The 12815-nt window shown below is 39.4% G+C and overlaps 1 protein-coding gene across 1 annotated transcript; it reads right to left on the minus strand.

The window, feature by feature from the left end:
• Positions 1-7918: 7918 nt before the first annotated feature.
• On the minus strand, positions 7919-12261 carry LOC122644925 (rust resistance kinase Lr10-like). Its single transcript, XM_043838289.1, has 4 exons — positions 12138-12261; positions 10300-10698; positions 9259-9285; positions 7919-9165 (listed from the first exon to the last, which is right to left on the minus strand). The coding sequence occupies exons 1-4, from the start codon at positions 12259-12261 to the stop codon at positions 8048-8050; spliced, it is 1668 nt and encodes a 555-aa protein (XP_043694224.1). The 3' UTR covers positions 7919-8047.
• Positions 12262-12815: the final 554 nt, after the last annotated feature.

The raw sequence follows: 12815 nt of genomic DNA on the forward strand, positions 1-12815 counted from the left end.
GAATTCATACATTCTCCGTTTGTTTTGGCAAGAAAAATTTTACATGTTGAAAAGTTTTCCAATGTTTATTTTTCTTCAGGTAAAATTTTATGTCGAAACAATCGAAGCTCCAAAAAGGAAGCAGAAAAATTTTACTCTCTAATAAACGAATTTTCACTCGACTGGAGAAAATAAAGTTTTTGTCCCATCGTTCACGATCACGATAGAGTCCTTCACAAGTTCTTTCTAAGGACCACCTGCAACTCCATTTCGTGCTTCTTTTGCGATCAATGGAGAAGATCATCATCTGTTCAATTCAACTGATGTACGTCTCGGCCTTTGGGCATCCCGAGCTTCCTGAGGATCCCCTACAACTCTAGGGGCAGAGATAGAGTTGTTGTCGTCCTTGTCAAACACATTAAAGGCCTCCATCAGATCTCCCTCCTCCTGTGACGACGACGATTCATGGGTACTGGAGTGCCACTCCAAATGCAATTGATGGTTGATTAGCAGATTTCGTCGGATTGTGGGGGCTGCAGTGCTTCTTTGCTTCTCACACTCTTACAAAAAACATCTTTCCTACCATTATTCTCCCCATTTTAATCTTTCCACCTTTTGTAAATTAGGGGAGTTGTGGCAGAAAATTTTCTTGGCACAAGGGCGGCACGATGCATGCGACCAAGTAGTGTTCTCTTTCCCAATAAAATATTGTAAATTATCATAATCAAATGCGGGGTATGACATAACTCAATGGTAAAAACAAATTCAACTACAAAAAAATGATTAAGACCCTAGGCTAGGGATGATATGATGGAAAATGAAAAGTGTCAGAATGAAAATGTAATTTAAGAGCCAAATTTATGAAAGTGCCCCTCTAGAGGGCCAACATGTGTACAAAGGCATAAAATCACATTTAAATGTTACAAATGCTGGAAACATGACTAAATAACATTAGAGCCATGCATGTGAATTATTAAGAATACTTACAAGGCAAAAACGTGCAGAGTGGTTAAAAATACAAAAATGCCCTTATTAGGGGAAAAATGCAAATATGCATGAAAACCTAATGAAAATGCAAATATATGCTTGAAACATGTTTATAAAGGTTAATTAGCATATTCAAAGAGAAGGATAAGAGCCTTCCGGAGTCCAAAACATGATTTGATCGTAAATTGACCAAAATACCCCTAAAGAGAAAAATGGTAATACTGTCGGGATGTGTAATTTTAAGTCATTTCTGGAACTTCAAATGATATTAAACATTCAAAAATGACCAAATGTGCCAAGTTATGGTGGTGGAAAGTCATCTTGGGATTGCACTTGTTAAATTACCATAATGGCCCCAAAGAGCAAGAGTGCCTTTTTTTGCATGGCTGTGACATATGATGAGCATGTATGCACATAGAAATTTTCTAAAATTACTTGAAACAAAATGGAATGCATGAAAAATATTTTTTATGATATTTTTTTAATTTTATCATGTTTTTGAGATTTTCATTTATAAAATTATCATTACCCCTAGAATGATTAATAAGGTAGGGAAAATATTTTTAATCACAAGGGAGGGCATATGATTAATAAGGTAGACCACAATCTCAAAGGCAAAATGTTAATAAGTTTGAAGCACAGAACTTCGGCCAAGTAAAGTGAGTCGTGTGTCTACAATGTGGCGATGACGTAGTTCAATAAAGCCTTGTTGCTAATGGGTGTGAGGATAGGCTAACTGATGAACGATTCCTAGGTGAACAAAATATTAACAAAGAGTGCGAAACTCGCCCTAGTCAGTTTGGACTGACCTAATTTTTTGATTAAAATAGCGCTCAACTAAAGTGTAAAAATGTCTACTTCGCCGAAGAAGCCTTTTACGAAATGGCTTTGAAACCAGATGTTGCCATCTAAAATTGGTTTTTTTACTTGGCAAGTGCTTTGCGGCTCAGTCTCAACGGATGTTGTAATTATGGCGATGGGCATTCCCCTTGTTTCTAAATGCTTATTTTGTGAATCTCCTGTCTGGGAGTCGGCAACATACTGTTTGGTGGTAAGAGGAATGACTAACAGGGTATGGGTTTTTTTCTCAAAACTGGTTGACATAGAACTGGTGCCCACCCAGGATGTGAGATGTAGAGTTTTGTTCTGGCAAGGTCATGCTCATGGAAGGGGTCTCGGTGGTGTGATCATTGTTTTGCTTTCCTTTTTTGTTGTTTGGGAATTGTGGAAAGAGAGGAACAATCGTAGGCATGGGGAAAGAGCACATTCGGCTAGTCACATTGTGGAGGTAATCTGTAATTGGGTGAGAGAGGTTCCTTTTTTTCCTGCATTTCGTAAGCATTCAAATCTCCAGGACTCTATGATTCTCCAATTTTTTGGGATTGCTCCAAAATTGATTGTCCGACGTCCTCCTATCCCCATGTTCTGGTGCCCTCCTTTCACTATGGTGGAGCTCAATATCGATGGTGCTTGCAGGGGAAATCCGTGGGAGGGTGGTAGTGGGGGGCATAATCAGAGACAAGAATGGTCATGTAATTGCTGCTTTCGGTAATCATTATGGTGCTTGCACAAATAACATTGGAGAACTGAGAGCGTTGAGGGATGGTTTGAGCCTTTGTGCAAATTTGGGGTTTGTGGGAACTCATGTTAACTCTGACTCGGAGGTGACTATCAAGTGTGTATAAAAAAGAAGGTATAGTCTTTGGAAGGGTTGGTATTGGTTCCAGGAGATTATGGATCTCATCGAGTCTACTAGGCCGTTGATCTCCTTCACCTATAGAGAGGGGAACAGGGCAGTAGACTGATTGGCCAATTTAGCTTGTGATTTGACATCTGATAATTATTTTAGTGGGGAGATGAATCTCCCTCTAGAACTTCAGCGGATTACCAGAGACGATTTTTCCTGTGTTAAGGAAATAGGTTTTTTACTTGGGGTTGCTTGTAAGGGCTGTGAGCTTTTCTTGAATGCGATGGTTTAATATCTGTTCGATTGGGGTAAGGCTGGTATGTCCCTCCCCTTGTATTCTTTCATACTCTTTGATTGATCTTTTAATAAAATCGTAGGGGTTGGCCAGGGTCCCAGATAATATTTGGGTTAAAAAAAAAGTTTAAAAATTTGAAAATAAAAAAACACTGAGGAGATAGTACCAAATATATTTAGTATAGTCATCAACAAAAATAACAAAGTACCAATGGCCATCAATTGAAGAATAAAAAAAAGGTCCCGAAACATCTGAAAAAAATAACAACTATGTATATGAGTTTCTTGTAAAGATAAACGGCTTGCCTTGCCCAATTGGTAGGAAAGATAAAGAGAACACTTTTGAAAAGAACTACAAGGTAAACTATGTGTGTGGATAATTTGATGCAACACTCGGTCCTGAGAGCAAGGTATGCCTAGTTTTTTGATCCTTCATAAGAATAAAGGTTGAAATTCAAAAAGGCCGCTATTATCACTTGCAAACTATTGAACAGAAATTAAGGATTTTGTAATGGATGGAACATGCAAAATTTTTGATAAATTAAAAGAACAGGATTGAGAAAATAGAACTATAGAACCAATATTAGAAATTGACAACCCCTTACCATTACCAACTTGGAGCTGATCCGGACCAATTTATGCCTTCAACGAGGAGAAATGATGAAGATTAGGATTCACATAATCTGTTGCTCCACTGTCTGGAAACTAGGTGGTGGAGTTGGAAGGATATATTGGTTGGATGTGGTATAATTGGCCATCAGGTAAAGGTGTGGTGGCGGGTAAGAGGGATATAAGGGGGTGGGGGACGGGTGTGTATGATAGACAGTGGATGGCGGGTAGGAGGCAAGGTTAGGGTTTTGTTGACAGTAGACCCTCTTGATGATAAGACCTAAAACCCTAGATTTGGGTAATAGTTCTAACTAAAATTGCATGGTATAGCCCCATGATACACATATTTGAGCCATGAAACCAAAGCCCCAAGCCTAGGATTCAATATGAATCTATAAATGTAAAAAGGTAGATGCATTCGGGTGAAAATGGTAGGAGCAGCCCAGGTGCCTTCCTACCTTTTCAGACATAACTTCGTACCTTTTTCTCTCTGCCTAAAAACGGTAGGAAGAAAATGGTAGAAACAAAATGGTAGGAAGAAAATGGTAGGAACAACCCAGAAGCCTTCCTACCGTTTTCAGAAACTGTTCTTACCATTTTTCTGACCTTTACCCACTGTTTTGCCCATAACGTGGTCGATACACACTCAATCGATGTGATTAAAATTGCGTTGTAAACTAGACTTGAAGAGCTACATTTCATATGAAGATACCTTTATCCAAATCTAAGGGGAAGACCCTTTAAGTTGGGTTCAAAGATGACTAATGTGCATTGACAACTTTACCACAATCGAATTTACTTCAGTGACCTTGCCTACTTCGACAATGTTTAAGAAGGGGTTTTGAGGGATTTTAATAAGGGTTATCTATAACTATCAATACCTTTTAAAAAATATTAAATTAGGTAACTACAACCATCCGGAGGAGCCGTACGGGTACACACGAGAATTGGAATTTTGGTTGAATCATCGATTTGAAGAACAAGGTGAGGAATTCGGATAACCGACCCTATTTTGGAATGTTATATATCTCGTTGTGTGATTGCCATACATGTATCTATTAGTTTAATGGTCTAGAGTGTAAGACTAATAATGCCTATTTTGTTAGAGATAATTTGGTAAATTCTTCCATGTTTAATGTAGATGCTAGGATGTATTTTATATTCGAATTACTATTGTGATGAGATTTTGAATGAGAACATAGTTGTGTGACGAGACTGAGAATGCAAATGTGATTGAATGGTGAGATGGACATGTGTGATGAGAATGGTTATGGTTATATATGTTGAGATTGAATATGGTTATGTGTGTTGAGATTGAATATGGTTATGTGTGTTGAAAATCGATATGGCCATGTGTTGGAATATGAGAATATGTGGTGAATGCAAAATATGTGAGATTGATGTGCTCCAAGTGCCGTAGTGTGTGCTGGACTTGGGATCTGAGATATGAGAATGTGTGATGAGTACGAGATGTGTGAGATTGATGTGATCTAGGTGCCGTAGTGTGCACCGGACTTGGGATAAGAGATTGGAAATAACTATATGTGCACGTGTAAACTAGAGGGGCCGAGAGGATCGCGAGCCAAATGTGGAGGGACTATGGACTCAACCTCTGGCCTATACATATGCATGCACCTTTACTCATTTAGAACCATATGGTTAGGATCACACTTCCCCAGTGCTACACCCCTTACCAATAGGGGGTAAGGTGTTGGGTAACCAGTGGTGACTTTCGACGGACTGGGGTACCATTCTCAACAGATTGGTTCTGTAGTGGGCGCCGGGACTGGGTGAGAGCTAGGGTTATATCGGGGGCTTGCCGTACAAGACGTACACGTGTATGGCAGGCTTCCAACCGCAACTCGGGTTGACATTGCTGGATAGGCCATCCGAGTGTGAGAGATGGAGGGCCGGGGATGCTACCTAGGGTGTTGCAGTAGCACTAGACCTGACTTAGGCATTTCTTTGGTAGGTGGATAATGTGCACGTGTAAGTTAGAGGGTGCGAGAGGATAGCGAGCCCGATGTGGAGGGACTCTGGACTCGACCTCTAGCCTACGTGTGTACGTACCTTAATATGCATTAGATGTATGCTAGTTAGGATGACACTATACCCGATGCTACGACCCTTGCCAACAGGGGTTTATGTGTTGGATAATCCCCCACGAGGACACCAATGTGTACCGATTGAGGTGCTGGGACAGACGATTCCTACGCGAGGATCAGAACAATGGCAGTGGGGTTATCTTTGGGGGTTTGCTGGGTTAACCAGTGTGTACCGATTGAGGTGCTGGGACCGGTGAGTCCGATTGAGGTCCGAGATCGACAGGCTCCCTATGCAACTCGGGTTTGACATCGCCGGATAGGCCATCCGCGTGTGAGAGGTGGAGGGCTGGGGATGCTACCTAGGGTGTTGGAGTAGCACTAGACCAGACTTAGGCATTTGTTTGTCAGGTGGATAATAAAAAAATTGAACTCATGTGGCATTACTGTAAATCAGACCTGATGTACGAATTATCCTGGTGGTATGGGACACTGTGGGATTCGTTTATCATGTTTGGTTTGCATCCTTGTGATTGCATTTATAAATGTTGCAGCCATTTGCATGATTCGATTTACTCATTGGGCTCATTCCTCATGGAAACCTCTTTTTAGATGATGATGAAGGTATGATGGAGTTGGTCGGCTCAGTGTATGATGTCCTTGAGGGCATTAGCAATGGTGAAGTCCCAAGGTTAGGGAGCATGGATCGGATTGCTACTGCGAGGCTTGCTACTAGGGGGAGTAGTAGCTTAGGCAATGGGTCGCATTTTTATACTTTATGTTTTGCTACATTGATACCTTGTCACCTTATTATTCAGATTCCCGTTATGAGTGAGGTGTTATCGAAATATTATGTAATACATAAGTCCTGATGGGAATGATCTATAATTGTTGACATCTTGATGTGACGAAATGATAACTTTGAATAAACTGCCACAGTCAATATATTTATGTTATCACATAGTCTCTGCTACTCTGATTATGATTATTTATATTTCATCTAGTCGTTTGAATTAACACATGTGGTGTGGATGAGTTAGCTTAAATACTACATCAGTGATCCTGGTGGGTGTGTGGAGCGTATTTGTAAGCTCTGGTCACAGATTCCAATGGTACAGGAATCTGGGCGTGACACTTTTAATCTCATCCTGGGAATTGATGGGTGCTTAGAATGTTAGTCTGATGGTCGCTCCTTCATGGTTGTTTAGGTTTGTAGAAGATTGTGATGTAGTTATGGAAGCTGCTCCCTGGTGGTAAAATGGCTAGCTTCTTCATGTGCTTCTTGTTACTCCAGACATCGAATACCATATTAACTCTAGTTTGGAAATATTACCAATTTGGGTTCATATATTGAAAATATCAAATTCCTATTTTTTCTAATCAATCTCTATTAAAGCTTTTCCGGTGAACCTCGGCTTTCTCTGATAATCAATAGTGCACAATGAAAGGGTTGCTTTCTAACACTTATGTGTCTCACATATATATTGTACTTGATAGTAATACCGAAAAACAAAACCAGAGAGAATCAAAAGATATTTAACCCTATCCAGTTCATCTCTTTCCATCAAAGTAGTTGCTTATTTGGATAGGAAACTACACCATGTACTAGCAACTCCCATTATGCTGATGTAGTAATTGGACCACATAACCTCCCTACTACTATGATGTTGAGGGCTTTTTTTTCATTTTTCTTTCAGGGACAGTTATCAGATCGGGTTTTTACCCGATCCATGTGCCCACTTGGGCAACTGTGGACCCAATAGAGACGTTTAGAGTTACTTGGAGAAGGGGGCACTTCAAGTCCCCTATATGTACTCAAACATGTAATAGAGGGAGGGGGAATAGGTTGAGGATATAAGTGACCTACAACCGCTCCCCCAAAACGTGCGAACTCTCCCTCTCTCTCAAAAAATCTTGCAAGTCTCCATCTTCCATACTCTGTGTGTGCATTTCTAGAGCATCCATCACTGCTCTGGGATTTGGACTATGGAAGATTGCATCCGTTGAGATCACCTATCGAGTTAGACTGTACGCGTTCTCTCCGTTCATTGACTGTTGAGTAAGAATGTCTCGATCTGTCTCCACTGTGTTTTTCAGAACACCGTTAAGGTAATCCTAAACGTTGTCCATTATTTAATAGTGACAAACAATAGATATTTAAAAAGATGATTATGTAAAAGCTTGTATCAATGTATGTTTATTCTACCATGAAACCTCAATGGTGAACATTATAGCTATAGATAGGACTCCAAACAACACCCCCCCCCAAAAAAAAAGAAAAGAAAAGAGAGAATAGGATATATAGCTATAGATAGAATAAATTCAAGACCATTCATCATCAATTTCAAAGCTTCTTAAACATACTGGCTGAAATGAGTGATGGGTAGAAGTTCAGCCATGCTACATAACTTACACAGATATCAAAGAGAACAACATATTGTGCACACCCTTATTCAGAGATGATTGGTAAATTCGTGCAGAGGGGTCTTTTACTATTACCTACATTAGTGTTTGAAGGCGTTGTAGACTCAAAAGGATTGGGTGGCATGATCAAGCTCTCTCTGTCTCCTTCCAACATATGAACCACTACTTTCATTGAAGGACGATCAACTAGGTACCATTGGATACACCAAAGAGCCACAATTGTTAGCTTCTTAGCAATGCTAGCATCTCCATCTTCATCTATCCTGATTTCCAGCTCTTTCCCATGGCTCAGATGATTATAGATCCATTGGGAGAAGTACACTTGGCTAGTGTTCTCTACAGTGTTGTCAATGTTCTTTCTCCCACCAACCATTTCAAGCAACATTATTCCAAAACTATAAACATCTGATTTATGAGAAACATGACCAAAGCTCCTAGAAAACACTTCAGGGGCAATATATCCTATTGTCCCTCTTCTTGCGATCATGGAGATGGCACTCGGTCCTTGGAAAATAATTTTGCAAGACCGAAATCGAGAGATCTTAGGGTTGAAGTTGTCGTCTAATAAGATATTATGGGGTTTAATATCGAAATGAAGAATACGTAGATCACACCCTTGATGAAGGTATTCTATTCCTTTTGCTATGCCAATAGCTACATCTTGAAGTTTCTCCCAACCAAGGACTGCTCTCATAGTATCTCTTGAAAAGATGAACTTCTCTAGTGACTCATTTGGCAAAAATTCATAGACAAGAGCTCGTCTATATCCATCTGCAGAGAAAACAACTAGGCGAACCACATTTATGTGATGAATCGTACCAATGGTGCCAACTTCATTAATGAAGTCCTCTCCAACTCTGGTGGAATTGTTAAGGACCTTAACAGCAACTAGAATTTCATTGGAAAGCTTTCCTTTGTATACACTACCATAACCTCCTTGTCCAAGTTTTTCCTTAAATTGATTTGTAATCCTCTTAATGTCAGCAAATGTGTACCTTGAGGGCTTGAGGGATTTGTAGTCATCTAAGAACTTTAGAATCCTCACTTGGTTTTCTTTTTCAATTTTATCTGATTTGTAGTCACGGTATTTTTTTATGGATATCATTATTGCCACAACAAGAAGAAAGGTACCAGTGGTTACGCCTGTAATGAAAACCTAAAAATTAATAAGCGACAAAGTAGAATTTTACAGTAACACATGAATCTTACTAAAGCTGAATATGTTTGTGGCTTTACCTGTAAGCACTTTCTTCGCAGATGCACCTGGGAAAGAAAAGGAAAGGAATCAACACATAACACCTTCACTAATTTAAAAAACCCTAATAATAATTAAGTGAACTAAAAAGTTATAACCTTATTTTTTCTCTTATTTTATTCCTAAAAGTTATTTAATGCATGCCATTTCACATGGATAGTGACAATTTTTAAAAATGGCATAATAATAAGTCACTTTCAATTAATTTTAAAAAACCCTTTTGTACCCATGATTTAATAATTTTTGAGAATAAAATAAGGGACAACAAAGTAAGGTTACAATGATGTTGTAACCAACCTTGATCATAACAAGATTTTGAGAGAGAGAGAGAGATGGTGTTACCATAGATATAACAATTTTTTTGCTAAAAGATGCTTTGCATTAAGGAAAGATTAAAAAAAAAAATATAGACCTTGATGATACGAAATAGAGAACCAAACAAATAAACATCAACAAGAAGCAAAGTCAAAATTCCCACCTATGGCCATCATGATAAAACTACCAGCCATACACTAGAATTTAATAGCAAATCCTAAAACGGAATCTTCCCAGAACATCTGTCTCCATCTCTTTAAATATACTTTAAATATGTTTGTAGCATATATTACAAATATATGCTACAAATAATCTTAAATATAACAAATCTTCCTTTTATCCTTGTATATATGTTCCCGTTCCTCTGAATAAATTTATTTTCACCAAAAAAAAAAAAAAAAAATCTTTGTATTTATGCATACATATGTTACATACAGTAATTAACAGATTTTTTTTTTTTTGGTAAACTACGTAATTGACAGTTTCATTGTGTATGTGTGTGCAAAAGTAAAACTGAAATAACATAATAATAATAATAATAATTAAAAAAAACCCAGCTTACAGAATACAGAGAAAGTAGATTTAAGGCACAAACAGAACACGTCTGATAGTTTCAAGTATAAAGGCAATCATTCGAAGATTAGGGTTTCCTTGAAACCGAAATTAAAATCAAGAATGAGAGAGAGAGAGAGAGAGAGAGTACATACCAAAGGCTGGTGGTGAAGGAGATTTGGGGGCTGTAAAGCATTCAGTTTCATCAGGTCTACTTCTGTTGGTGTTCTTCAATCCGCAATATTCTCTGTTTGCTTCACAAACTCCACACGATGGTTGAGACCAACTCAGTTGAAGATAAAAGCATGTGGCATTAATTTCAGAAATTTCATACATAAAACTTGGGTTTGAATAAGAGAGTGTCTTAATTGTTTTGCAAAACGACAAGGGAATGCTTGATAGACGTAGAGATGAGGCGAAGACATAAACTTCGTGCCCAGGGACGCCAAGGTAGGAAATCAGGGATCCATAGCCTTGAGTATCCCGTTTTGTTGTTGAACAATTGAAGAAAGTGACGACACTATACGGATCATACTCATAAGCTTGTTGAGATCCTCCATCAAGAAAGGGAGAAGCAGATAAATTGATATGAAGAAGCCTTTGAGGATGGCAGCCATGTGGGTCGTATATACTCACGATCTGTGATGCATAGTTTATGTTCCTTACAAAGAAAGAACCGAAAATGGAAGCTCCAGGAGTTTCGTTGGTGGCGAGACAAGATAAGCGAGCGGGGGATAGCCATGCTCGGCTGGAAAGGAAATCAAATGTCGGGACCGGTATCACGCACCGGATTGATGGTAAATTGCGAGTCATTTGTTTGGTTTAGAGACGAGGAGATGGCTATGGCGAAGAGAAGGAAGAAGGAGACGAAGAAGAAGACCACGAGTCGCATAGGGCTCTTGCTCATCTCGGATTGCTCTCCTTAGTCGACTCATTATTATGATAAATGATTGGAAATTGGACTTACATTTACAAATTTTTTTCTTAGTTAATATGTTTTCAAGTTGATATTTTTAGTTTTCTTTGGTGGGCCCTCGTTGCTTCATTTGAATAGTGAATTATTTTTCATGGTTGTGAGTCAATATTCTTCGTCTTAGTCCTAGTGGCTCCTCTTATTCTTGCCCTTTGGTTACTTAGTTTTCATGGTTATGGTTGTGATTTTAGTTATCCAAGAGTCAAGTTTGGTGGGCGGAGAATAAAAAAAGCCAGGAAAGAGAATCGGTGATAAGGATTGTTAGAACAGTATTTTTCCATTATTCAAAATGATTCTCCAATATGGGAATATATACAATTACATGGAAGATCATGGAAGGTCATAGAGGATCCCTAGTTGGTTGCTAGAGAGTTGTCAAAGGATTACAAAAGGATTGCAATAGGATTAAGTTTCATATCTGTTTTATATCACATGTGATTTAATGGGATTGCAATCTTCTGAATAAGCAATGGTTATCACATGTGGATGTTGAGAGATTGAGTGAGTTGGGTATTCCAAAAATGGGAGAATCTGATCTTGAGTATCCATAGAGAGAGGGATACTCAAGATCAGTTCATACACCCCCTCAAGTGGAAGGCCGATGATAGCGGATCTTCAACTTGTCCCTTAAGAACTGGTGGCGTGCACCTGATAATGTCTTAGTCATGATGTCAGCAATCTGATCACTGGTAGAAATGAACTGAACGGTCAACTACTTCTTGGCCACACAATCACGCAAAAAATGAAAGTCGATCTCGATGTGTTTTGTGCGGGCGTGGAAAACAAGGTTGGCCTAGAGATAAGTGGCCCCAATGTTGTCGCATCATAATATCGGTGGAGACCTTAATGGAAAGCCAATTTCATTAAAAAGGGACTTCGACCAGATTAATTCATCTGCAGCATCGGCTAAAGCCTTGTACTCCGATTCGGTGGATGAACGTGCCACTGGTTTTTGTTTCTTTGAGCCCCAAGAGACCAGATTTGGGCCCAAAAATAATGCAAAACCACCTGTAGACTTACGATCTGCCCCATCACCAGCCCAATCAGCATCAAAAAAGGCCTGAAGATGGAAGTCAAGTGTTCTTTGAAGGAGAAGTCCATGATCGTGAGTTTCCTTGAGATAGCGTAGTATACGCTTCACCATTCCCAATTTTCTTCAGTAGGAGCATGCATAAATTGGCAGACCCGATTTACAACAAATGACACATCTGGCCTGGTAAGAGTTACATACTGCAATGCCTCAACAATAGATCGGTATAAAGTCACATCAGAGAATGGAGCACCCCCTGCATCAGATGGTTTGGATGTGGTAGCCATAGGTGTAAGGACCCCTTTACAATCAGCCATCCCAGAGCGAGTAAGAAGATCTCCAATGTATTGAGACTGGGTGAGGAGCAACCCCTGGGGATGAGATAGAGCCTCAATCCCTAAAAAGAAATGTAAAGGGCCCAGATCTTTTGTTGAGAATTCCTTAGCAAAGGATGAAAGAAGGCGGCTTATTTGGGCTAGTTTGTTGCCAGTGATCAGGATGTCATCTGCATAGATGAGAACATAGGTCAAGGTACCACCATGATTGTAAATAAAGAGTGATGGGTCGGTTTTGGAAGCATTGAACCCATAAGAAACCAGGAACTGTGTGAGTCGATGGAACCAAGCCCGGGGTGCCTGCTTAAGGCTATATAAGGACCGATGGAGGTA

The sequence above is a fragment of the Telopea speciosissima genome, chromosome 11, assembly GCF_018873765.1.
Source record: "Telopea speciosissima isolate NSW1024214 ecotype Mountain lineage chromosome 11, Tspe_v1, whole genome shotgun sequence".
In the NCBI taxonomy this organism is placed as follows: Eukaryota; Viridiplantae; Streptophyta; class Magnoliopsida; order Proteales; family Proteaceae; genus Telopea; species Telopea speciosissima.

Excerpts from the sequence above, each read along its gene's own strand:
- LOC122644925 (XM_043838289.1), bottom strand. The coding sequence starts at position 12,261 with ATGGTGAAGCGTATACTACGCTATCTCAAGGAAACTCACGATCATGGA. Across the intron at positions 10,699-12,137 it reads GGCTGGTGATGGGGCAGATC|GATCTCAACAAGCTTATGAG; the intron begins GTAAGTCTACAG and ends TTCTTGATGGAG. Across the intron at positions 9,166-9,258 it reads TGCGAAGAAAGTGCTTACAG|GCGTAACCACTGGTACCTTT; the intron begins GTAAAGCCACAA and ends TTTTCATTACAG.